General features: G+C 42.6%; 1 protein-coding gene across 1 annotated transcript in view; it reads left to right on the top strand.

The window, feature by feature from the left end:
* Positions 1 to 26,737, top strand: part of MINDY4B (MINDY family member 4B) — a 31,806-nt gene extending 5,069 nt beyond the window's left edge. The window contains exons 4-12 of the mRNA XM_090286704.1: positions 4,095 to 4,214; positions 4,927 to 5,018; positions 7,428 to 7,593; positions 8,163 to 8,228; positions 12,229 to 12,299; positions 13,381 to 13,453; positions 14,036 to 14,197; positions 24,669 to 24,849; positions 26,595 to 26,737. Of these exons, the coding sequence (XP_090142830.1) occupies positions 4,095 to 4,214; positions 4,927 to 5,018; positions 7,428 to 7,593; positions 8,163 to 8,228; positions 12,229 to 12,299; positions 13,381 to 13,453; positions 14,036 to 14,197; positions 24,669 to 24,849; positions 26,595 to 26,737 (1,074 nt within the window). The remainder of the gene's footprint in view (positions 1 to 4,094; positions 4,215 to 4,926; positions 5,019 to 7,427; positions 7,594 to 8,162; positions 8,229 to 12,228; positions 12,300 to 13,380; positions 13,454 to 14,035; positions 14,198 to 24,668; positions 24,850 to 26,594) is intronic.
* The last annotated feature ends 454 nt before the right edge of the window (positions 26,738 to 27,191 follow it).

Below are 27,191 nucleotides of genomic sequence, written 5' to 3'. Positions count from 1 at the left end.
GAGACCCCGATGAAACTGTAATAGAGGGTATCAGGCAATGAGATGTTTTTGGGGGAGCAGGAAGCACAGCCTGGTGACCCCAGCATAAGGTCTAGCCAATAGATGGGCCTCAGGAAATGTTTACTTAATTTGTTGATTCACTGCTCTGGGCAATCCCCTAGAGAGGCACCTCAGTGTGGGGTGGTGGATATCATTCCTGTGCCACTTCAGATGCACTCTCTACCCTTCTCCCCCTTCTCCGTCTTGCTCCTTCCCCAGGACACTGACTGTAGGGACTATATCAACAGTGCTGCTTCCTCCTCTGGCTTCCTGTTGAGTTTGACCAATGGGAGCCACAGAGGGAGACTGGCGGTAGGGAAAGGAATGAAGTCAGGTTGTGTGTAGCTGGCTGGAAGCCCCTCCCCCGATGCAGTCCTCTACTCAGCACTCGCCTTCCTTGTTCAGGTAACCACTACGTCCCCCTGCTTTTTCAGGTCCAGGGGGTATAACGACTTCTGAGTGTGGCTGGCCCTGGGACCCGGCATTAGCTATTGTGGTTTCCCCATATGTAGCCCACATCTTTGTAAATATTTACTGTATTAAACTTTCTTCAAGTTAATTATCCTGAGTTGAGAGTGCCGCCATTTCCTGCTGGGACCCTGACTAGTACAAGTTGAAAGGCTTGCATTTGGGTCCTGGCACTGCCATTTACTAAGTATTTGACCATGAGCATTCCACTTAACTACCCTGGGTCTCAAGGCTTTTAAATGTAAAATGAAAGGTTAGAATTAGATATTTTTAAAATTATTTAATTTAACAAATGCTCACTGTGAGCTACTCTGTACCAGACTCTACTCCAGATGCCAACAAATCCATGATGAACACAATCAAGTCAAGAGCCCCGTACTCATGATGGGCTAGGAGAGAAATGTCTTCTTAGGACTCACTAATTCTAAAATCTCTGATTCCATGATGTTCTAGTAATTTTTAGGGCAAGAAGAGATTTAGGGATAGAGTTTCAAAGAGAATTATTCTACTTCGTGTTGGGTGGTGGGGGTGAGGTGGAAGAAGATGGACCAGGCTAGGCTGTCACAGGGAAACTAAGCCCAGGGACAAAGGACAAGCAGTGGGGGTAACTAAATTAAACCTATTGGGAAGAATGATCCAGGACCTCTGTCTTTGTGTGTATCTGTGTGTGTTAATGATCATCATCATTATCATCATCACAGCAACTAGGAGAGAGGTATTCATTACAAATCTTAGAAAAGGAACAAAGTGAAAAGAGAAAAAACTATAAACTGTGCTAGATTGTTAAATAACAATGATCGTTACAGTCATTTGTTAGGACTATTTACCATTTGTGTCTAGTTATTAGACAGCACAACAATATATGTATTGCACAGATTATGCATCAGGTCAATCTTGTTGTAAATTATATTTGATATGAAAGTAAATAGGTAAGATGAACCGTTTTTGTTGTTATGCTAACCAGTGGGGTTTGGCCTGAGAGGCCTGCAGTCCCCTCTGTCCTCGGGCTGCCCACGGTGCATCTAGATGGTGACACTCCTCAAGCTGGAGGTGGCAGCGGACAACAGAAACAAGAAATGGGATGGTTCGGCTTGCAGAATTTTTCTAACTGAATATGTATTCTAAGCCTTCTTAGTCTCGAGTCTTAACCTCTCACATGCATACATAGCTTCTCCTCCCTGATTCCTGCCAGTCTCTGGTCTTTTTCCATCTGTGTTAGGACTCTCTTCCCACAGCACAAGAAGTTCCAGAGCAGGCAGGCTGTGTTTTCACAAAGGTAGTAACACTCTACATTTACTCAGCACTTCTGGGTTCCAAAGCTCTTTTCCATACCCCTTCTCTTTCAAGGATAGCCATGATGTGGACCCAGCAGAGGTTTTCCCCATTTGGGGATGAGCAAGTAAAGTCTTTCAGAAGTTGGGCAATCTATCCAAGTTTACACGGTCAGCAAGGAGCATAACTGGGCCTCTCTGCACTGGTCAGTCTCTCTTCTGTACTATGTAGCCGTGATGTCAAGACAGCACTTTCCGTCATTTTCAATCCTCTGCTAGGGAAATCCTGGGTTGGTGGCCCTTTTTGGCCATGGTGCACACTGAGTCTGTGTCTTCTAAGAACAGCCTCTGTGCCAGTCTGCTTCCTCTCCTTGATTTGTTGTTGCTCTGAGACACAAGACAGGTTATTTTTCCTTGAGTGCAATCCTGGTCCTTTGCTCACATTGAAATGCACCTGCCTCTAGTTCTCTGTAGAGACAATCTTCTCTTTCGAGGGTGGGAGCAGAGATGGCTAGGAAAGAAACTTCAGCCGTGGAACCAGACCACAATCTGACAAGGGGAAGACCACTCCAGATGAGAGCTTCTCCTGCATCTGTCCTTCTTAGAGAATGAGGGGCTGCTCCATCCACAGCTGGAAATGAGTGCCAGCAGCTCTCGCTGGTCCACTTGGGCTCCATGTTCTTTGTCCAGGCTCTGAATGCCAGGATCAGCTCCAAAGTACTTTCCAGTTTCAGTTTTCACTTACTTCACTTACTTCCTGCTCTGAGGCCATGAAATACACATTTTCCAGTCCCACTGAACTACTCCCCATCCTTTGACATCCTAAGTACTGTGTGTGTGTTTGCAGATCTTTCTCTCTGTCTAGCCTTCCCTCATTACAGGCAATAGACCCTCTGTGGCCTATCCCGGACAGTCAGATGTGTGCCTCCGCTGAAGCATGGAATGTACCGCTAAGTAACATTAAATAACCTGAATTCTCTTTGGGGGAACTTAGCCCCTGTTCCACTCTGGCAGCCCAGGGCAGCCTATGTTCACTCCTCTTGAACACTTCTTACCTCCTTTTTAAACTAAAACGAGTGCAAGCTCTGATGGAGTTTTCACAGGCAACAGTTTCTAACCATCATTCAACAACATTGTTTTATTTCCATTCTATTTTTTATCATGCATAGCAAGTGATTTTGATTCTCATTTAAGGAGGTGATATAGAGTATTCATTTTAAGTAAATGTTTTCTAAGTTATAAAGCATGGCCCAAGCTAATGAAAATTTTTGATTAAATAATGACTGGCACACAGAAATGACAGCAGTCATAGGATGGCATGTACAGGGTTAAAGCTGGGGACGCAAAGCAATGGGGTTAGAATGGGCACAAATCCCAGCTCTGTGTCCACCGGCTAGGTGACCTTCGGCAAATACTGCTCTGTAGAAGGGGGATCATAATGTATCTACCTCAAAGAATTAAATTAACATAATGAATGTAAAGCACTTAGCCCAGTGCTGGATCCACAGACAATGCTCAATAAATGCCAGCCTAGTTGAAATGCCACCTTTTCCATGAAGCCTTCCTGAATACCACAGCCAGCATGTCTCTTTCCTTCCTTTGTTCTTTCATGGTGCTTCGCACTTGAATTCTGGAACTTCACACTTTCTGTCTTGTACATAGTTGTGGGGTATTAGTCTTCTTACATGTCTATATCCCATGCAGAACCTAGCACATGCTAAGTGATAAATACACCTCTGATTTATGAATGGATTCCCTTTTTTCCATGTGTTTGATTTATAAAGGTTTGTTTCCATTTTTCTGGGAAGCTTTCAAAGATGGTTTCCAATCTCAATGTTCTATAGAGCACTCTGGAAAACCTTAAAGATTCTGGGGCAAGAGAACAGAGAATACTTTAAACCACTATTGTCCTCAGGCTGCAAACACAGAGTCCTGTCTATTCCTTTTTTTTCTTTTTTTCTGGAGCAGCCACAAGGACCAAGCTGCAGCCTGGCATGAACTGCAAGGGTGTAAAGGATAGCTAGCTAGCAATAAAAGGGGCGCCAGACACAAGGGACACAAATTAAATAGGGACAACAAGGTGTGAGGTTGATGCTGAGCCTTTGGGACAAAATACCCTAAGGGAACCTAATGTGAATCTTTTGCACAGGACTTTGCAATTAAAATAGAGAAAGGGTATAATACGTAAACTGAATGTAAGAAGGGGACAGGCCCACCTCCAGGATTTCACCGCTTTACTTTAGATTGAATGGTGAGGAATGTGTTTTAGAAGAATTATCTTCGGTTGAAGGAACAATTTCTTTACCCCCCTCTCAGAAGCTGCGGCAGAGCCTCTTTGGAAACACAGTCCATGTCTTCAGCTATGACTGGGAAAAGGCCTGTTTCAGGTTCCAGGATCCTTTTTCTGACCTGGCTTTTGCTTTGGAAGTGGGAAAGGTAATAGCAGGTGACAGATTTTAAAAATCCCAATTCCCTATTCCTGATCTATGTTTCCTTTCCTTCTCATCCCTGTGAATGAATGCTTTCCCTATCATCACTTGTAAAAACATATTGATATTTTAAATTTTTACCTTAAATGATAACAGACTGTTTAAAATTTACTGTCTGGGTTGTAGCAAAGACTCAAACTCCTTTTTTCTTCCTCCCTCCCACCTTCTAAGTTCTAGTTTTCCTGGCTCTTTTCTCCAAGTCCTAAGCATCCCAAAGGACTGAGAGGCAAGAGATCTAGCAAGTTCTTTCTGGCTTGTTTAAAACCTCAATAATTCATGTCATTGATCAGCCGTCACACAGAATTTCAAGAGTTAGCCATCTATTTCCTTAGCTCCTACAAATCTAGAAGGTCAGTAGGAAGCAGAGGCATCGGGGCGGCAGGTGGAGGAGGGCATATACTTCTAGGCACCGGTCTACAGGGCTCTGCAGAGAGACTGGTCATTGCAGATTTTAGCCCATGCGCAGGGTTGGCACAATGGGGTACAAGGTCCCTTGCTAAGCCTAGGGGATGCTATATACCAGGAGGAAAAGGCTGCAGAGAGAAATAGATCATGACATCCATTTGCAAGCATTCTCTTTTGTAATGTTAGCCCTGAGAGGTTCCATGACAGCAGCAAAGCCCTGCACCCAGACTCACTATTCATCTTCACCTTCCCAGGGCGGTGCCCACAGTGTTCAGATGGCTGTACAAGGATCCATCATCAAATACTTACTGTTTACAGGGAAAGGGAGAGACTGTAACTTCCACAGGTAAGAGGTCTCTGAGAAGTACTTAGAAAAGTTACTCATTTCATGAGAATCTTTATATGCTAAATAATCACAGTGGAAAATCCCATAGGTCCCATCAGGAAGGGGCCTTGCTCAGAAGAAAGAAATGCAGCTGGTTCTCCCAGAGGGGCTGGATTTCATAACTGGGGAGCACTTTGCTGGAGTCACTCTCAAAGTTCAGTTGCAGAACTCTGCTGACAGTTTTTATGCTCTACTGCAGACCACCCTGTCAGGGAAAGTGATGCACCGGTCTCAGGCGACCTTACTTGACAATATTTGATGGGAAGATTCAACCTAGCAATCTAGCAATCCAGGGAGGAACAAAGGGCAATTAAAAGCCTGATAAATGAAGGACTAATTTTCCTATTTAACCAGGCTACCGAAGTACAGTGTTTGATAGTTGCCTATTTAAAAAATCCATTCACTAATGAACAAAACAAACAAATGAGCAAAATAGAACCAGAGGCATAGAAAGAAGGGACAGACTGACAGTGACTAGCAGGGGGGGTGGGGGGGAGAAGAGGAAAAAGAAGGGGAAGGGGCTAGTCAAGGAACTATATAAATGACCCATGGACATAGACAACAGGGTGGGGACTGACTATGGGAGAAGGGGGGGTGGGCAGGGCAGGGGAGAGCAATGGGAGAAAAAATGGGACAACTGGAATAGAACAACAATTAAAATAAAATTTAAAAATCTGTTCAAATTACTTTATTCTTAAAAATTAACAAACACCTATCATTTGCGAAGCTCTATGCTTGATATTATAGAAACTAGAAATAAATAAAAGGCATCTATCTGCCCTCAAGTAAGATAAATTATCACCCCAAACTGGAACTAAATGCACAATATATTCTCAAATGGTGCATTGCCAGGTTCCTGGGGATTCTTTATGCAAGTGGGGTGTGAAGGGTGTGCTCTTAGGAGAAACCTGTGCAAGAGTGTGGGAAGCAGGAGACAGAAGGAGAAGCTGAGAAGAATATGGTTTCTGGGGCAGCTCTGGGGTGTCACTGCCCCCTCTTTGGCTAAGGGAGCACTGGCCATGGACCAGCCTGCATAAGGGGGCAGAATTTCTAGTCACTTCTGGGCCAGGTGGCTCCAGTTCTTTAGAGAAAGTTGAAAGGCAGGAGTCAGTAGCAGCAGTACCAGAAGCAGCTGGGGGACATGCCCACCAACTAAAGTCAAAGGGATCCCAGGGAATCTAGACAGAACACACACAATATTCGCTGCACAAATGTAAAGCATTTAACACAGTCCCGCCACATGGCAAATGTTAAGTACATGGTAATGAGTGGCTGCTATGATAGCTCCATGCAGCCTTCCTGAACCTTCCCAGGCACAAGTTCCCCTCCTTCTGTGCTCACAGAGCACTTTCTTATTCTCATCTGCCTCCTACGAGGGTTTTAGAGGATGAGGCTCCTTGTTACCCATTTCTGTACTGCTGCAGAACTAGATGGATTCTATAAATTATTGCTGAATTAATTAATAAAACTCTATCATGTGTTTCTTCATCAGGACAGCAGTTGTTAATGTAAAATACTGGGAAGACAGGCATAGTAAAGATGGGTTCCAATTTCCTGGGAGGTCTGACAGCCTGGGATTATTACTCAGTGGAGTGTAATGGTTAAGACCTGGGAGTCAGGAGCCAGACTGCTACATTCATATCACTGCTCTACCACTTTGAAGATGAATGACCAGGGGCACATTATTCAACCTCTCTGTCTTACTTTCCTCACCTCTAAAGTGGGAGTAGTAATAGTACTTACCTCACAGGTTGTTGTGAGGATTAAAAGAAGTGATATGTGTGAAGTGCTCAGATCAGTGCCAGGCACAGTGGGTGCCAGGTGAGTGTGAGCTCCAGGTTAGTGAGGACAACATGAAGTAGGGCCTCCAGTGATGCACAGGGTGTGGGCAGGCAGAAGAGACAGATGTGGTGCGCAGAGTAAAGGCAACCAAGCACATGAGCGAACATGGGAGATATGTTCAGGGGACTGGTCCATCTCAGGCACAGGGTTTGCAAGATGGAAATCTGGGAGATAAAAGAATTGTTCGGGACTGCATTTGCAATGGGCCTGTGTTACTGGGTTAAAGAGCACAGATCAGTCCTTGCTAGAGTTCAGGAAAGAGGGCAGCAGTGGGACTCAATGGGGTGATGGTACACAGGGTGGGACTGGCTGAGATTGCCAAGAGAAACAACATGCTGCTGTGAGGATGCCAGTTCCAGGTGCAGCAGAGAGGACAAGGACCTCCATGACACCCTTGCAGTGTAGGGTGATGAAGGAACCAAAGAGACCCACCCTGTATTCAGAAGAGTTCATAACCGTGGAGGCCCCAGCACTTGGCTAGGTGACAGTTCACTCCGATGTTTTCCCAGCCCACCTCCTTCCTTGCAGTTTATGTGCAATAAGCAAGCAGGAGCAGAAGCAAGCCCTGGCAGTGGCCCTTGCTGGTATCCTGTGGGCTGCAGGAGAAGCTCAGAAGGCCACCGTCTGTCTTGTCACTGAGGACACCTATATCCCCTTGACTCCTGACTACTCTGGGGACAATTTCACTGAGCGGGTGAGTGTACTCCTGCCCGTCCTGCCAGACAAAGGGCTGATGAAGCCTGAGGAGGTATCAGACTCACCATGGAAATGGAGGTGGAACATCACCGGTGCTCCTTTAAGTGTCTGACGTGGCTGAAGGCCCAGTCTGAAGAGGCAAGGACCAAGGGCTGTAAGAGATCCAAGTAGCCAAAACAGTAAACCCGGCTATGGCTTTCTCCTTCCAGAATTTGCCATGATTAAGAATGTCCCATACCTGAAATAATCATGAACTGCATTTCCATGCCCACTGTCTTAAACATAGCTGAATTCTACCTATTAGGGGGAAAATACGCTTATGATATTACTGCTAAGGATATTATGTTGATTTGAAACTGAGGGAGGTAAAAGTGAGGCCAGTGGCCACCCAATTTACCATTTATGTTTTACATGGCCTCGTATAAGATACTGTAATATGTCAGTTTTTAGCAATGCGATTTTTCGATGAAACAAAAATCTCCCTTGAAGTAATAACAGTGAGTTGACACCTTACGGATGTAACTGTCATCTTCTTTTTCATTTTTATCTTCTATTCCTGATTTATAGCTCCAGCTGTTTGAAGTTTTAGACAAAGAAGCCACTGAGAAATTCATCTATGATCATTTACAATGTGTAAGTGTTTAAGCATTGAGATCATTCTTTTATGTTGAACTGATCTTACAGGAATCTTCTTTCTATTACAAAGTGTATTTTAACGATGCTTGTTAAGAAGCCCAGATCATCTTGAGGGCTAAGAAAGGGCAGAACAAGAGAAAGGAAGCCCGCCTCTCCTTCCCTGCAACCTAGAAAGAGGCAGATCACACACAGGCCACTCCAAAATGCTTCTTTCTCTTTAACCCAAAAAATAACACTAAAGAGGGCATATATCAAGATTTCTTTTGTAGGAAGAGAAAATGTTAAAGCAGTCTTGCCTCACCTAATGAATAAAACACAAAAATGGTAGGTAACCAAGGCTCTACTCTGATTGCCAAAATGACCATTCACAGACTCTAAGGAAATTACTTTGGTCTGAGAAAGGTGGCCCTGTTTCACTTCTTCTATTAGCACCTTCCACCCAATGTTCTCCCCTTGGTGGGGAGGGGACAGAATAAGGACAGTAGTGGTTGAAAATGGAAGGTTTGTTCATTTTTTAAAAAGATTCCTCTGCAGAGATAGAAATAAAAGTTGATTTTCTGAAGAATCAGGACTCTACCATGTGAATGTAGAGGACAATGAACTGAGCAGGGTAACCATGAAGCCCTACAACTTTGGATTGTTTTAGAAGGGGAAACTGATCCATGAAGCTCACTGCTCCATTTCTTCTAAAGGCTACAGATGCAGAAAGCTTGCGCATGAGTTTTCAGCCATGCTACCTACATGTGAACTTGGTTAAACTGGTTCCCTGGGACCTACCTGTCCCACCATCTCACAATTCTGCATGGTGGGCAGAAGAATAATTCCTCCAAAGATGTCCATACCCTAGCCCCCAGAACCTATGTATGTTACATTACACGGCAAAGGGAATTAAAGTTGCTAATCAGCTGACTTTAAAATAGGGAGAGTATCCTGGGTTACCCAAGTGGGCCCAATGTGATCACAGGATCCTTAAATGTGGGGGAGAAAGGCAAAAGAGAGGGGAAGAGTGATGTAATATGAGAAGAGTGTCACCACTGTTGCTGGCTCTGAAGATGAAAGGTGGGCACTGTGGAGAGGGCCACTAGAAGCTGGAAAGGGACAGAAAATCAATTCTCCCCTAGAGCCTCCAGAAGGAACACAGCCCTGCTGACATCTTCCTTTTAGCCCAGTGAGACCCATTTCAGACTTCTGACCTCTAGAACTATAAGATAATAAATTTGTATCATTTCAGCTACTAAATTTGTTATAGCAGCAATATGAAACTAATAAAACCTGTATGATAGATTTTTAGTACCTGACAGGAAGTATTAAGCTGGAAGCCTGCTTAGAGACTCCTTGTGGGCCAGAGATATTTAATGGGGTTACACAGATAGAGAGGAGCCATGTAAGAAATAAATGATCTTTGCAGCTAGAAAGAGGCAAACCCTTCCCCTTCTGTCTCCCATCTCTTTAACTCAGACCTGGGAGAGTCTGATTCAATAAGAAGCATCTCCTACCTTACCCATCTGCAAGCGATTCTTCAGTGTTGAGAGTCAGAGGATCAGAGCTGAAGCTACACACAGGCTTTCCCTATCAAAGACAAAGAGCGGAGTTGGAATATGTTATAAAGGCCCTACGCAGAAGCAGTCCACCCAGCACAGGTGGACTTGACACAAGAGCTGCCTGTGTCAAGCTGACCCAAGCTGTTCATTCCCATAGCCATGCTGTGGAAGGGCTGCTAGTATTTCCTGAGCGAGGGGCAAACCATGGCCAGGGGCTGCTCATGGTGATCAGCCCACATTCAGACCTTTACCAAACCTCATTCATTACTAAAATGCACCTGTGTGCCCAGATCTCAAGCTAGAAGACTAAGGGCTACATGTGTGCAATAGATCTATTGTTATACTTGAATTACACCCCCCTCCCAAAGATATGTTCAAGTCCTAACTCCTAGTACCGGTGAATGTGCTCTGATTTGGAAATAGGGTCTTTGCCTATGTGATCAAGTTAAGATAAGGTCATGCTGGATTTGGGTGGGCCCTAATCTAATGACTGGATTAAGAAGGAAACTTGAACATAGACCCAGACCTGCAGGGAGAACACCATGTGATAATGGAGTCAGAAACTGGAGTGATGCAACTCCCAAGCCAAGGGACACCAGGGCTTGCCAGCAGCCACTAGAAGCTGGAAAGATCAAGGAAGGGTCCTCCCCCAGGGCCTGCAGAGAAAGCATGGCTGGCTCTGATACCTTGATTTAAGACTTCCAGCCTCCAGAACCAAGACAGAATAAATTCCTATTGCATTAAGTCATTCAAATCTCTGGTAATTTGTTATAGCAACCCTAGGAAAGCAATATACCTATGTGTGCAGCATTAACCCACACAATGTTATATTTTTAAAAATTTGAGCAACGGTCAAAAACAATCAGGAAATTCTACATAAAAGCCTGGGTTTTAGCTTTTCTCCTCAAATCAGAAAACCTGGCTGCACTCAATCTGTACCTTGGCATGTCCTCAATTAACTGACAGCAACTCCCACTAGACAAGTTGAGATAGACTGAATGATGTTACCTCACAACTGAAAAGGGCTCTGCAGATGTGATTCAGTCAAAGATTTTGAGATGGGGAGCTTCTCCTGGCTTCTCCTGGTGGGCTCAATGAATCATCAGGGCTCTGTAAGGAAATGGAATGGTAGGAGAGTAAGAGAAAGAGACGTGATGCCAAAGCAGAGGAAGAAGAGGCTATGTGATGTGGGATCAGGGGCCAAGGAACGAGGAGTGCTTCTGGAAAAGGGAAGGAAATGGAGTCTCCCATAAAGCTTCCAGATGGGGCACAGGCTTGCCAGCCATTTGAATTGAGTCCAGTGACGCCCAGGTTGGACTTCTAACCTGCAGAACTGTAAAATGACAAATTTGTGTTGTTTTGAGCCCCCCAAGATGGTGACAATTTGCTGCAGCAGTGATAGGAAACTGATGCCCTCCCGCCTTCTCTCACTCATGCCTGCAGTATACCCACGGGGGTTCCCGTCTGGCTCCAATGGCACAAAAATTTGCCAGGCACAGGTTCCTATGGCACAGTAATTTGTCCTCCTGCCAGGTCACAGATAGTGAAGGAGACAAATGAATCCATAAAAGGAAAAGCACAGACGTTTTAGCGGAAGCCTTCCTGATATACTGCCTCTACAGGAGAGGCGTCAGCCCTGGGCACCTCAAAAGCCAGCTAAGGAGCTTCTTTTCAGCAGGTAGAGTATTGACCAAAAACTAAGATAAGGCCAACTAAAGAGAGGCCAGGAATGTTGGTCAATTTGGATTTTATTCTGGAGATCACAGGGCACGTCCAGAAAGTTCTGAACAGAAAAGCAATTTGACCAATAAAAGAGACAGACACTGTGGATCTAGCATGTTCCAAGAACTAAGGTAGATATTGTGCATTAGGTCATTTCACTTTTGCAACAAAACTGGGGAAAAGGTATTTTATCTGCATTTGCAGATGAGGAGATGGCAACTCAGAGAAGCTAGATAAGTAGGAGTTAGTAAGTGGTAGAACTGGTTCTGAACCTAGGTCTGTATAACTCTGAGCAATTTCTATAAAGCCTCTCTGCTCTGCAGAGTTCAATGGGGCCACCAGGAGGGCTGCACTGACCAAGGAGAAGCTGGGAAAGGGGACGAGCCAAGAGTAACAGTGGGACCTGGGCTAGCATGGATGGTGGGTAAAATGGAGAGCGAAGATATGCTACATCTTAGCCATGATTTGAAGAGAATCACAAGATAGAAGTGGAGGCAAAAAAGATAGCTTGACAATCAAGAGAACGATGGTACCATTGGCAGGCGTGAGGCAAGGAAGGAGAATGCATGTGAGAGGGAAAATGGGGTCAGGGAAGCAGGGAGAGCTCCAGCTGTCCTTTAAGCAGCTGGTGAATAAATCTGTCCAGCTGTAAATCCTTGAACTCATGCCCACAGATACACATGGCTGCATTGCTTGTAGGCAAATATGCTCTAAAATTTTTTTACCCCTAACAGTTCAGTGGGGAAGGGAGCCATGGTGTCATCCTGTTTCTTTACAGCCTGATCTTCTCCAGGACGTTTGAAAGGTAAATTCTACAAATATTTGCACAGGTATTTCCTATAGCTCAGGGATCACATATATCATGTATTCTTGTGTTGGAAAACATTTTTATGCCCTATTGGAAACATGAGTGCAATTTTTTTTTCTAGTAAATACTCTTCTGTCATCCTTTTCTGTTCTCAGTTTGGATAAGCGGTTGTCATCAGGAAAGTTTGAATCTGCTTTTCTGGTACAGTAATAGGTTTCTTCTTTTTGTGGTTATAAATATTGGCCAACAAGAAAGATTACTTGTACAGTGTTCCTGAAACTTCACATTTTTGTGGTCTATATTATTATTTGCTTAAGTTTTCTTTAAATCAACACACATTTGAATATCAACTTCTCTCTGAACATTAATATTCTTTAAATCATGTATTTACTGTATTAAAGAAAATATGTATTAAACACATCACTATAAAACTTTTTAAATGCTCCTGTCTTTACCATCCAAAATCATGCTGTACTTTGGAAAATACTGCCCTGAATTATACCTGATGCCTCCAAAGTAATCACCATGTTTGACACAAGTCTATAGTCTTATTTACAAAAGGGCTTGACCTCTAGTCCTGTGAATATGTTCTTTCAAGAACACATATAGCTCTCATATCAGCACTTAGTGCCTCCCTCTGGGTGACAGCAGGAGCCACATGGCACCTTGACTTTAACATTGTCCAGGGTAGAAACCCGACCTCTGGCCTAACGAAACAGTAGAGGCTGCCCTTCTATAGCCAAGAAATGGGCTTAATCCCCCAGCTGGTGTTTTCCACTTGAGCAGCCTCTTCAATTCTGCCTCAAGCCAGGCCAGCACTCTCTGGAGTGGTCATGTGTCACCACCACCCTAAGCAAAGCATCCCCGTTCCAGAGAAGTTTCTCTACTGAGCTCAGTACCAGAACCCATGCACAGGGATTCTAATGTGTGGAAACAGACAAGGCACATGGGAGGGACAGGGAGCAGGTGAGCCCCTGTGGCTGCTGCTTCAGGTTGAGGGTGGAGGGAGGAGAGTCTGCAGGTTCTCGGTGGAGTCATCCTCTCTGACCAAGTGCTGATGGCCTCTCCCATTCTACAGGCTTCAGAAAGACCTAGATGTCTCCACCAGTCACCTGTTACAACCATATGCTGGAGGCTTTCTATGCAGGCAGGTAGGTTAGAAGACTTAAGCTTTTTGTTGTAGGATCTGAATTAGGCTTTTTTTTTTTTTTTTCCAATAAAGCATATTCCCTCTTAGGTGAAGAGAGATCAAGTTCTCTTTGAAAGACTAAGATTCTACTCTGAGTTTGTTATCAGTTTCTACCTTCCAATTTCCATTACAGTCCTTTTTAGTTTACCTCTGAGAGCCCTACATCCCTGAGACTCTAAGAACATCTTGCCATCACCCACCAGGAACCCCTAATAACTGAAAGAAAACTACTAACTTCATGCTTCTTAAGTCATAACTATGAAAACCAAAGTTTAACAGAAATGTAAAGGGAGAATGAACAATAGCATCTGAGTGGGACACCTAGGAAGTTATGGGGTATGGCTCAAGAAAAAAAAAAGTCAATAAACTATTGTTTTAACCCTGCCAAATGTTCACGACACACATTTTCCCAGAATTATATGTTGTGTGATTTCATTCTTTTCATTAACATGGTAATTTTAAAATGATTATTAGAGGAAAAAAACATTAAGTTCTTGTGTCATTGCTACCTAAAATGTAAATATTTGAAAAATATGTCATCTAGGCAGTTTTGAACATGATTTTAACTGGAAGAGCAAGTCCACACATCTTTAATGGCTGTCAAAATGGAAAGTCTCAAGAAATACTACATGGAGTCCTGACTCGCAGTGACATCGGCTATTTGCAGTGGGGCAAGGATACTTCAGAGGATGATACGCTTTCGCAGGTGAGTGTGTCCTGATTCTCAACCATGCGACCAGAGTGCCAATACTTTGACAGTCTATAAGTCTCAATATTAAGGCAGTTCAAATCTGAGCTTACCTTTAGTACTTTCCTGTACACCTCCCACTACACACACACACACACACACACACACACACACACACACACACACAGACTTTCAGGAGACAAACAAATATTCAACTCTACTTGCTTCATATTTTATGTATTTTATGTATATAGAATATAGGTAATATAAGTACTATACAAATTATTAAAAACAAACATGAGATATACAGATAAAAGGAAAGTCCCCTTGCATTCCCACCCGGCTACAGACCCCCCTCCCACAAGTCAATACTCTCAGTAGCTGTACCTTCCCAACCCTTTATTTATGCAAATGAACACATATATTCCATCTATTGCTCAAAGCCCTAAAATCAGCATTGGGGAAAGGGGGGGGGGGCTCGTTTTTTTTTTTTTTAATTTTATTTTTCAATTACCTCTGACATTCAATATTATTTTATATTAGTTTCAGGTGCACAGAACAGTGAAAGGGGTTCACTTGTGAAATTCCTGTCAAAAAGCCTTGCAGCTCAGGGGATTTATAACCTCTGACAACCAGGAAGTAGAATGTGTTGTTGAAAAGCACAACCAGAGAATTAAAATGAGATTCCACAAAAACAGACAGGAGAGAGAGTGAGAAAGCAAATACACTCACCCCAAACCACAAATCAAAGATGCTTCTGTGCTATTTTCACAAAACTTTTCCTCCTAAAACCCAGGGAAGGCAAGGCGATTTCTGTGAAAGGCAACTAATTCCCTAGAGTGGCCTTGAAACTAGCTGGGATGTAATCCAATATGATGGTGACAAAAATCTCCAGGCCTCATGGTCCCCAACCTCTCCCAACCCGTAGCACCAAATGAGGCCCCCGCTGCTCAGTGGCTGTCCTGTCCTTCACATTCCCTCTTCCAGCTCAGAATCCCTTTCCTGCGTGCAGAGCCATGTACTTGATAAGGTGTTTCCATAACCGTAGGGCCATCTACCCTTTCTCTTCCTGCTGGCTCCAGCTACATGTTATATGAAATCAGCATCTCACAACACATGCAAACCATGCATCTGATAGCATTACAACATCAGTGTGTGACTATTAGAAGAATTAGTATATTTTGTGTACAAATATGTTTTAAAAGTTTACTTATTATTCCTCAAGTATGAAATCTAAGTCCATCATAGAAAAACAAGACGTGCCAGATAAGCTAAAAATAGAAAAGATGAACCCAATTGCATAATTCAGGGGTCAATCCATTAAAAAATGCCTCCTTCTCTTTTTCTTTCTAATATAAATATGTTCTGTGCTACTCTTCTGAAACTTGCTTTTCTCATTTGACATAAATATCTTTATATGTCAATTAATGTATATCCTTCATATTTAATGGATGCAAAGAGTTTCACTGTATGAATGTGAAGGACTGTACTTTGAATATACTCAGGACAGAGGCTGCATTTGTTATCAATATTATCATAAAGTTCCTAATCACTTGTTCCAGATACTTGGGACTTTATCTTAGAATTTGTTATAAACATCATGACTAGGAAAACTAAGCCAGAATGGGGGACTTACAGATTTCATTTTACATATTTTTCTTTTCTTTCAACTTTGCACAGTCACTTGACGCCTGTGATCCAGCGCCCTCTCTCAGAACCCAGTACTGTGCTGAGACTCAGTTTGGAGAAAAATGGCAGGATATACTGGGACTAAGTTTCGAGGAGGGACAGCACAAAACCCACAATAATAAAAATTTTAGTGCTTTGTCAATCATTACAAAACTCTTTACAATATTATTTCACTATATCCTCATTATAAACGACAGAAATTTAAAACAGTGTTTCTTATACTTCAGTCTTGTGAGTAGGTAATTCACAAGCTTTGTCATATCTGCACACCACCTCTGCTATTATTTGTTTAATATTTTCCTTTAAATCAACTCACTCTTAAAATTGGACTCTAGCCTTTTCTGTAGCAGTGATACAAGCCACTGGCTTGATGTGCTATTTTTCCCTAACATAGGGTTAAATAAATAAACATGTTTTGTTTGAAAAGTTTATTCCTGGTGCCTGTGACTTCACGCCACTTGCCACCAGTGGGCACTTGTACCACAATTGGGAAACCTGGTACAAAAGGGAGGAAGTTCCTGTAGCGTGTCAGAAACAGCCCTGGCCCAGAAACCAGGAGACTTTGCTGGAGGCCTTGCCCTGCCACTCACAGAGGTGTGACTTGGGCCAGGCTCGTACTCTCTCTGAGCCTGTTGCCTCACGTACAGACTAGGGCCTAACACCTCTCCTGCAAGTGCAGGACTGATGTGAAGGGCAAACAAAACCATGAAGGCTGAAGCCTGTTGGAAAGCAGAAATGACCTATATACTTATAAGACTTTGTAACAGATGACAAAGAATCAGAATCCAGGGCTTTATTCAGGCATGTTCATTCAGTGTCTACTAATTGTAAGATTCTGTGTCTGATACAAAGGTGAGTCATCCATAAGCCAACATATACATACATGGATTGCTTTAAGAAGGATACAGGCAATAAATGGTACAGCCAGTATGGAAGGCTGCTTGGCAGTTTCTTACAAAACTAAACATATTCTTAATATACAATCCCGCAATTGCCCTCCGTGGTATTTACCCAAAGGATCTGAAAACTTATATCCACACAAAAACCTGCATGTGGATATTTATAGCAGCTTTATTCATAATTGCCAAAACTTGGAAGCAACCAAGTTGTCTTTGGTAGGTGAGTGGGTAAATAAACTGTAGTACATCAATGGAATGTTATTTATTCAATGGACTATTATTTACATTATTTCAATGGAATATTATTCAGTGCTATAAAAAAATGAGCTCTTGCCCTGGTCAGTGTGGCTCACTTGGCTGGACTGTCATCCCACAAACTGAAGGGTTGTGGGTTCAAATCCTAGTTGGTGTGCACACCTAGGTCATGGGTTTGGTCCCCATTTGGGGCATGTACAGGAGGCAACCAATAGATATTTCTCTTTCACAGTGATGGATCTCTCCTTCTCTCTCTCTCCCTCCTTCCCCTTCTCAAGTATGTTCCTTGATGAGGATAAAATAAAACAAAACAAAACAATAAAATAAAATAAAATCATAAGTAGCTATCAAGCTGTGAAAACACATGGAGGAAACTTAAATGAACATTATTAAGTAGAAGAAGCCAATGTGAAATGTCTACATACCCTCCAGAGTGGCTGTACCATTTGCATTTCCACCAGCAGTGGATGAGCATTCCTGCTGCTCCACATCTTCACTAGGATTTGGTGTTGTCAGTGTTCTAGATTCTGGTCAATAGGTGTGTACTGGTATTTCCTTGTTGTTTTTAATTTGCATTTCCCTGATGATATATGATGTGTAGCATCTTTGAATATGCTTATTTGCATCTATGTATCTTCTTTGGTGAGGTGTCTATTAAAGTCCTTGGCCCACTTGGAGAGCTTTTTAAACTATCAACAACCAGGTTTTTCCCCCAGAACAGCATCAACTTCATATGTGTGGGACCTGTGTAGTCACAAAGGGCCCTCACATAGGAGGCCCTGCACTTAGTTTAATGCTTTGCTACCGCCACCTTAAAATCCTTAATACTTTTCGAACAAGGCCCCACATTTTCATTTTGCACTGGGCTCCACAAATTGTATGGCCAGTACTACCCAATGACTCTGCTTTATTAGGCCTTGGGAGAACCTTGGCATCAAATTTTCTAAAAACCTACAGATGATTCTAATGTGCCACCAAGGTTAGAAACCTCTGTCCTAGAGTACAGCTGCTCAACTTTGGCACTACTGACAATTTAGACCAGATAATTCTCTGTGGTGGAGGCTGTTCTGTGCATTGTGAGATGTTTAGCAGCATCCTTGGCCTCTGCACACTACATACCAGTAGCACCACCCTGCAGTGTGACAACCGAAAATGTCTCCAGACACTACCAAATGCCCCTGCAGAACAAAATTGCCCCAGGTGAACCACTTCTCTAAAGGAAGAGGGAAAAACGCTGACTGGTGTGGCTCCATGGGTTGGTCACAATTTCAATTCCTGGTCAGGGCACATGCCTAGGTTGAGGGCCTGGTTCTCAGCTGGGGTTGTGTGAGAGGCAACGGATCAATATTTCTCTTGCACATCAATGTTCATCTCCCTCTCTCTCTCCCTCCCTCACTTCTCTCTAAAAATAAATAAATAAAATCTTTTAAAAATTCCTTTAAAAAAAGAAAGAGGAAAAAATCTTGTTAAGTTTAGATAATTAAATCCATGGTGAGTAGAATTGGAAAACTAGCTATTTCAACTGACATTACAAGAAAGAATATCTCCTTTTAATCAGTATCAGAAAGGCTGACAGCTTTCTGTTCCCTTTTAACATTCACAAGGCTCTGGGGACAAGTTTCAGATCTTATCTTAAATTAAAATTAAACAGGTGTTTACTAAATAGCTAGTAAGTTATTCTGAGAGAAGGGACTGTATTTAAGAATATGCCACCAAAGGGGACAGGGAGGACAAGAGGGAGGGAGGGAGAGAGACAGAGAGACAGAGAGAGAGAGAGACTCAAAGAGTAAAGAATTTATAGGCATTTGGTGCTACCATTTTCTCAGGATCACATTTCTTTCTACATAAGTCGGCTCAGACCAATAGGGCCATTAAATCATACTCTAATAAAAATTATCTGCAGATCTTAAAATATTCTCCAGGACCTTAGTATTTGCCAGGACATTAAAGTCAGTGAAGAAGCTGAGGCATAAGGTAAAAAATAGAAGCTCTCCTGCTGGGAAGAGGGCAAAATGTACAAGACAACAGAACCACCATCGTAAGTTTTCCCGTGAATTTAAAGTAGGCACAGGATGGAAACGGCTCAGGTTAGCTTTGCAATCTACATAGAAATCAAATCTACAATGCTCCCATCCTTCTGAAAAGTGACTAATGTGGCTTTTCATCCTTCCTTTTGGGACTCAGTGTTCTGTCCCCAGGGAGACTCCTATGAATCCTGGCCTCAGTGAAAATTGCCTGAAATTGTTCACTAATGGCTTGAAACCCTGAGGATGTTGATTAAGTTGTCTCTGTCGTGCTCTTGAAGTTTGGTTTCAGAACAAATGTATTAAAGAGCAAATACAGGCTGGCAGGTAGTTTTCTTACTTGAATTGCTGAGATGTATGAATATGTTAGACTTATAAAGTTTATTTTATCTGAAGGTGCTTTTTTATTCTTTGTATATCAGCTCATTTTTTAAGGATGAAAGTAACTCATAATGCATATTATTAAAATAACTATATGTACATTCATTTTATATGTATAATAATTTTATGTTTTTTCACCAACCTCATAAATAGTAATTAAAGAAAGTACAGCAGGTCCTCAAATGATGTCATGTCATTCAATGTGTTTAGTTACAGCACTGATGAGATGCCACAGGAATTTAACTCTTGTTTATATTAACCAGTCTATGCTGAAATTGATTTCACTACACATGGTTTTGCTTCAAGTCTCAGAACCTATCAATGGCATAAAAGGAGGATGTACTGTGTATAGGAAGCTTACTTATTCAGTGTTGTGCTAACACGCCCTGTATGCATGCCCTGTGGTGTGCCGGGCTCTCTCTGAGCCACTTGCAATAAGCCCTTATTTCATTTAATCCTCATTTCCTCTGAAAGTATAATCAATGTTAGTTTAAGTCCAGTTGTCTGGTCATTCATTTAGAGATGAGACACTCCAGACTGAGAAAAGGTAGAGGAACGTGCCCAAGGCCTCCGCCTAGGTAAGGTCAGAGCCAGGGTTGTGAGCTCACCTCTGTCCACACCCAAAGCCCACATTCCACCCATGGGTGCCATGCTGACTGTCATTGCCATCTCTACTGTTTTTTGATAAAGTGGTAAATACATAATGCTCATTCTTGGTATTATACTCTGAGTGCTTTTACAATCTATCATCGCTATACCTTTACATATAGCTGTAGACTTGTATTACATAATCTATAATGCCTATTATAGGTATATTGATGTTGGGTTATATCATGTGGGTGGTGGTAAAATCATGGCTAGGTTTTAGAATGGATGACAGTTATGCTGAACAAGCGAGAACTTGATCTGCTTGTGCGTCTGAGTGACTGAGCACTGCAGGTCTCTGGGGCACATGCTCTCCACAGTGCCTCCCCCCATTCACCTGCTAGTGTGGCAGACGCATCTGTCACCTGTGTGCGAGGAGGGCGAGCTCAGTGGCACTCAGAGATGCACTGACCTGAAGACCCATCTGACTGCAGTGTATCCAGAAGTCCAATACTTCACAACACTTGATCACAGAACTGAAACACCTTGCAGAGTAGAATTTCGCTCAGGAAAGAATGAGACGTGCTGCTAGAACAGGGCTCTAAGTATCACTAGATTGAAGACACCAGTCACTCCGCTTCCTTCTTGCTTAGAGGCAGAGTGACTCCATCCAGCTGGACATATAAGTGTTTTATGGGTATTTAGGGGCTCCTGCCTAGGATTGGGTGCTATAAATTGAAGGAGTAAATGTATGCACTGACAATAAAAACTAATGTAAGGAAGGTTTCTGAATTCGAAAGTAAAACAATGTGCTGCCTGACAGATTCTGCTGAGGTGAAACCCATCCTATAATGCTGTGTCTGTCTTCCTGAAGCAAATCTCCTCTTACTCTGTGATAAAATTGCAGTGACTGCAAAAACATATGTCTTTCAGTCTCAATGTCACAGCCCAGTGGGTGAGGTTTTTTTCTTAATGGAGTTCTCATTAGATGCCATGGCAAGCCCCCCAGAGCCCACTAGACTGGCAGGGCCCACGGAACAGTCAGCTCCCCCCAGGATAAGGCACTATTTTGAAGCCTCCTGTCACTTCTCTATTTGAAAGTACAGGTTTGAGTGTGAGGTTCCAATACCTAAGTGAGAACATAAAGCAGTTTGAGTCTAACACCATCTGGAAAGCCTTAGGAGGTTCGCATTATCTTTGTGTCTGCCAGTGAGAAGAAAAATCAACTCTGATTTTCAGAAGGGGCTGAAGCCATTTAGGTCTGCTGGAATGACTCCCCAGCAGCACTGGCAGAGCACAGACCATCCCTGTTGTACCCTCGTTCCTCTTTACATTTTCCCTTTAAAGAGACTGATGAAAATCCAACCGTAAAAGTACCAAATGGAGCTGCACCCATGCACTCTGCCCCTAAGTCTCTGAGGAAGCACCCTGCAAACACGACAACATACCTGCAAATGTGCTCACAGAAGCTACATCAACTCTGTATTCCAGATGGCAGAGATGAGAGCCAGACTATTAACAGATATACACATGAATCAACCCCAGGAATCAGCAAAGAAAGCACAAGGTTTCCGACCCCTTTCTCCTGTTCAGATTACCAGACTGGGGCTTTGGACTTACAATATCAAGCTTGTTATGCAAAGGCAAATTTTAGATGGCATGAAAAAAAGAATTATGTGGACTCAATTCTTACCCTCTTGTGTTAGAATTTGCCCATCTTTTTTCCTGTCCTTATAATTTGACATTGGCTTAAATGGTACATGTTATGAAAGGCTCAGTTGTTGCATGCAATGCTGAACCTGCTGGGCTTATTACACAATGAGTGAACTTAAGAAGAAAGGTACCTTATTTATAGTACCACTGTATCACAACTTAATTTCCTTTTTTACCATAGCAACATTAGGCCGCATGCACAAATTCTGCATTGGTGGAATCTCACCAATAAAACATATTTAGAATCCTGCTTTGTGGGGGAAGAGGGTAACTGATAAACCATCTAAAAGCAACACAAATTCTTCACTGAAAATCCCAGCCAACAGATTATGTGGCCTTCCAAGAGAAGAAGGGGGTGGGATATTTGACTGGATTCAACTGGGGGCACTTTGTTGTGTTTTTACAGGACTCACTTTAAGGCAGTTGTGTGCTCAGCTGCAATCGCAATGCTCGCCTCTTTGAGTTAATACCCAAAGTACCATGACAGTCACATATGACACTTTCTTTTTTACCAGAATCTCCCAAGGCAAGCGAGGCTCTGCCTGTTCAGTGTGGAGTCCCTGTATGGTCACTCTGGGGGTTAGAGTTTGTTGCATTTATAAATATACAGTTGGCCCTTGAACAACATGGGTCTGAACTCCATGGTTCACATACGCATGGATATTTTTCAGTAAATATCTGTACTGTTTTTGATCTGCAGTTGGGAGTCTGGATGTGGGGGGTCAACTGTATGCATTGATCTACACCATTTTATACAGAGGACTTAGCATCAGCAAATTCTGGTACCCATGAGGGTCCTGGAGCTAATCACCTGCTGGTATCAAGGGACAACTTAAGTTCTGGGGGAGTTAAAGGATTTTCAACTGCCCAGGGGATCAGTGCCACAAACCAACTGCCTTGTGTTGTTTAAGGGTCAACTGTCCTTTATTTTCTTCCTACTCTAATAAAATCTTCAATAGCTTTGAGTCCAGAAAAGGAAACTGTTGCCTCGTTGCATAAAGTAATACTAGTGTGGTGTTAGCACCTTACAGAGTATGTTATCTGAATGCCAGTTACATTTTGCCTACATTACAGAGATTCTGTGAAACAATCTCGTATGTGTCTATATTCTATCATATCAACTAGACACACTTTACAGCACCACTCATTGGTTTCAAGTCAGCCAGAACATCCACCTGAAGTTCAAAAGGAGTGTCATTTTGTTATGAACAGCCATCAATGTCCTCATTAGTTTATCCAAGTTTTCCAATCTTAATAAAGCCATGTCCTGTGGATCCTGTTTTGATTACATAAAACCTCAGTACAGAAGGTACCGTGGCAAGAAGGCCTAAGAAGGAAAGTGCTTATGTTATCACTAATGAATGGCTACAATGTCATCTGGAACTTGGGGGTGGATTCTGGAAGGCAAGCACATGCGGCTGCTTCCATGGCACATCCTCAGTGTTTTATTTCCAGTGCAGGCAGTGGGCGGCTTGCCTCACGTTTGATATGGGAGATGTTCATGTGACATGCAGCCCAGAGGGGTCAACTGGAGTGTGAGTAGATGAACAAATCCTGCATCCACTATGAGCAAGTCCAGATTAGGGTGCTAGGCTTGCTCCCCCTTTTTAAACTATCAACTAAAACTGGGGTCACTTCTTTCAAACACAGTAATATAATTTTCCTGTGTTAGTGAAAATTAAAACACTTCAATACAAAAGCATCCCTGCTTCACCCACTCATCCATAACTGAAGAATTTAAAGAAAAATGAAGAGTTGAATAGAACTATTGAAAAATCAAAATATCAGGTTATTAGACTTTAATACTTAGATTTACAAAACACTTGATAATTTTTCAAAGCTGGATTTTCCATAAAATGGAATTAGTTCCTGAACACACAGCACAACTCAGAACTGAGAAGAGACAGCACTAGATACTACCGTTACGGGAATCCACGCCGGGGCAGAGGGCCCAGTTGCTCCCCCTGGCATCACATAGGCGTGATGGGGTTTTCCATGTAGCTCACATTATCTCTCTAGGAAAAAAAAATGTTTTTAATGTTAATGAGCTTCAATGGCAATCTTTTTAAAAGACATGTGCTTCCCTCTCTATTTAAACAAAACAATAGCTGCCATTAATAGAAATGTGCTAAAGTATCATGATATCCTCGGGGGTTACAGAAATGTGCACGCACCTTTTACTCTGGAGCCCCCAGAGTGGTGCTTTTGTGAATCCGATCCACTAGCCATGAGAATTCAAGGCCGAATTGACAGTTGCCTGGTAAAAACAGATAACAGTCTGGTTATAGCAGTAAACTTACTATATGTAATAATAAACGAGTACATTTGGCTCTAAATACATCTTCACGATTGACCTGCATGTTAACATAACAGGTATGTGTATGTATGTGTTAGTGTGTGTATATTTTCACCTCATTTGCCAGAAGCTTTTTTCTATATTCAAAATATTCTATATTTCTATAACCTAAATCATCTTTTTCCCATATTCTAAATGGTTAACATTGCTAGAATTCTAACCCCCTGCTGATTGTATTGTGTCCTATCTTGGGAACACGAGTCTTGACGCTAATCAATAATGAAGAAAATTGAGGTTCTCTTATTCCATCCCTCCATTTATATTTCAGTGTATACATGTGCTCTCTACCTCACTTCAAAACCAAACTGAGGTGTTTCCACCTCCTTCATGAGTCCACCCTCAAAAAATTTTTAAAATAAAATACATTAAGAGAAAAACTACAGCATCACTACCAGAACACCCATTCATAAATATGAATTCATTCATGAAGTTTCATTCCAAGTCTCCCTGCACACACAGGGCCAGGCACAGCTGCAAGTGCAATGAGATGTCTCAGAGCTGCTTTGTGATCATGACAATGTATCAGCATCAGCCATTAACTTGGCAGAATCGATATATATTCATCTGCATTTACTTCTCCCCTCTAGGTGGGCAGCATGCTGAAGACTCCCAAATTACCGATTTGGCTGTGCAACATCAGTGGAAATTGCAGTGTTCTTTTCAGCACAAACAGGCAGCTCTTATCAGACTGGAAAATGGAGCGGCTCTTTGATCTGTACTTTTACGGTGGGCAGCCCTCACAGAGAAAGCCTGCCTGTCTTACCGTAGGTGAGCGTTTCCAACTCCGCGTGCTGTGTGCTTTAATGTGCTCAAAGAGACATTTAACAGCTGTGTGGATATTCATGCTAGGTCTGCAGAAGAATGCTCAGCCTTGATTTCTGAAATGAACCCCACCTGTGAGCCCTGTGGGCCCACACCCCAGCACTATAACCTGGGGATTCTAAGCCTGCTGTAAATAAGAGCGGAGGTTAGAAGCAGCACAAGGAACAAATAACTTCTAGGTTAGAGAAAAAACAAAAGGTGTAGTCAAATTTCCAAAAAGCTTTCTCCAGCATCTTTTATCTTTGAGCACATGGCATTTAATGCCTGAAGAAAGAACTGGAAAAAACAAATGAACTGGGAGGAGGGGGTCCCAATTGACCAATTCTATCCCATAATCTAACATGAGATGATTCTCCAGTGACATAAGTAACCAAACCGATGGTCTCTTTCTGTTCAGATTAGAACAAAAAGCCTGTATGAGGGCCTGCTAAGTGCCAGGCACTGTGCTTAACTCTAGAAATGCCAACAAAACTAAGGCACAGTCTTGCCAACATTAGGAGGTTCTAGTCCAGTGGGTGAAAGCAGATGGGTCATTTCATTCCATTTCAACCCCATTTTTTAAACTTGCGAGGAAAAACACTAACCTTAACATGTCTTTAAATGCTGACCATTTGGACAAAGGATAAAAGTGATGAGAGTGGGAGTCTGTATCTGGTAACTTGGTTTCACTGGTGGTGTTTGTTGATTTGATCTCTGAGTCCTTGTATTGACACCATAGGCCTGTTCATTATCATGACTCAGTCTGAAAAAGTACCATAGTGACTGATTTATTCTTTTTCTTTAATTATGAGAAATATGTATTAGCTCATTTAGTGGGACATTGACAATAGCTTCATTAAAATATGTCATCATTTCTACTTTATGTAATCTTCTTTGAGAAAAGCATGACTTTTTTAATCCCCACCCGAGGACGTGCTAATTGATTTTAAAAAGAGGAAGAGAGAGAGGGAGAGAGAGAAACATTGATGCAAGAGAGAAACATCAATGGTGGCCTTTCACACATTCCAACCAGGGACCTGGTTCGCAACCTAGGCATGTGCCCTGATGCGATATTGAACCCACAACCTTTTGGTTTACAGGATGACGTTCCTACTGTCTGAGCTACACCATCCAGGGCAGAGAAAAGGCATCATTTTTTATTAGCTCACATGCATTACAAGCTTTCTGTTCTGGGCACTGTGTTGAAAGCTTTGTATATAATATCTCATTAAATTTCTTCCAATAGTTATATGAGGGAGATACTATGACACCTATTTTTACATAGAATAAATGATGCTGCAAAATGTTCAGCACCTTCTCAAATGTTGTGTGAAACAAATCTGCGCCTTGAACGCATTTCTTGATTACCTTACTAGAATACCTTGCTCTTCACCCCAAAATGCAAATGTACCCATAGAAACATTGAGAACTGATAGCTCTTCTCTTTTCCTGTTTTCCCTAACATCCAGTGACCTACATTTGGCTCTATGTGTTAGATCATGATGTTGCCACATGCATTATGTGACTTACCAATGTTCCAAAATACACAGCAACCCAGTTTTTCTATGTACTATCCCCTCTCCCTAATCAGTTCTTGGAACATCCTTGCTGAGCCCAACTCCTGCCCACCCATCCTGTTTGCCCTCATTCCTGGCCTCCTCTTGAATGGTGTACATAGGCTGAGTTCTAAATGCCAGCTGTTCCTCCCTCAGACACTCACTCCCATCCCTGGGAAAGGGACCAACGTGAGGATGAACACGGACGAGGAAGACGGTTTTCTCCAATGGAGATGGTGATCAGAACCAAGTGGAGAGAGGCCACCATCAACTGGAAAGGAACCGTTCCCTGTTTCTAAAGAGAAAGCCAGGATGTGCAATGAAGTGTCAGAACTGCTGGTATACAAAGATTCATTCGAGGGGAGATCATTTCACATTTACACTGCCCACAGAAAAGCCCCATTAACATTTTTGGGAGGGGTCTGTGTTAAGCACTCTGCAGTTGCTTTCAGTGTTGGAGGAGAAACACAGGCGCTTACAGCAGGGTCTGCAAGGTGTCTTCTCTATGCCCATGTAGACTAGTTCTTTCATTTCCTTCAGATGAGAAAATGAAGTCTCTTTGCTGCATTCTATTTCCAAATTAGTCCTTTCTCAGTGTGATTCTCCCTGAGGATTACAGATGCGGGCAGCTAGCTTTCATCTGCGATGAAGTCATTGGCAATGCATCATCAGATTTTCAGCTATGGCAAGAACTCAAGTCTTCTCAAAGACTTCCTGGTGTGGAGAGCATTCCTTTCCAAGGTCACATTCCAT

Source organism: Furipterus horrens, unplaced genomic scaffold (genome assembly GCF_987537825.1).
Source record: "Furipterus horrens unplaced genomic scaffold, mFurHor1.1.pri manual_scaffold_1, whole genome shotgun sequence".
NCBI lineage: Eukaryota > Metazoa > Chordata > Mammalia > Chiroptera > Furipteridae > Furipterus > Furipterus horrens.
Note: the sequence above shows the minus strand (reverse complement) of the source record. Positions and strands in the feature narration are given on the sequence as shown.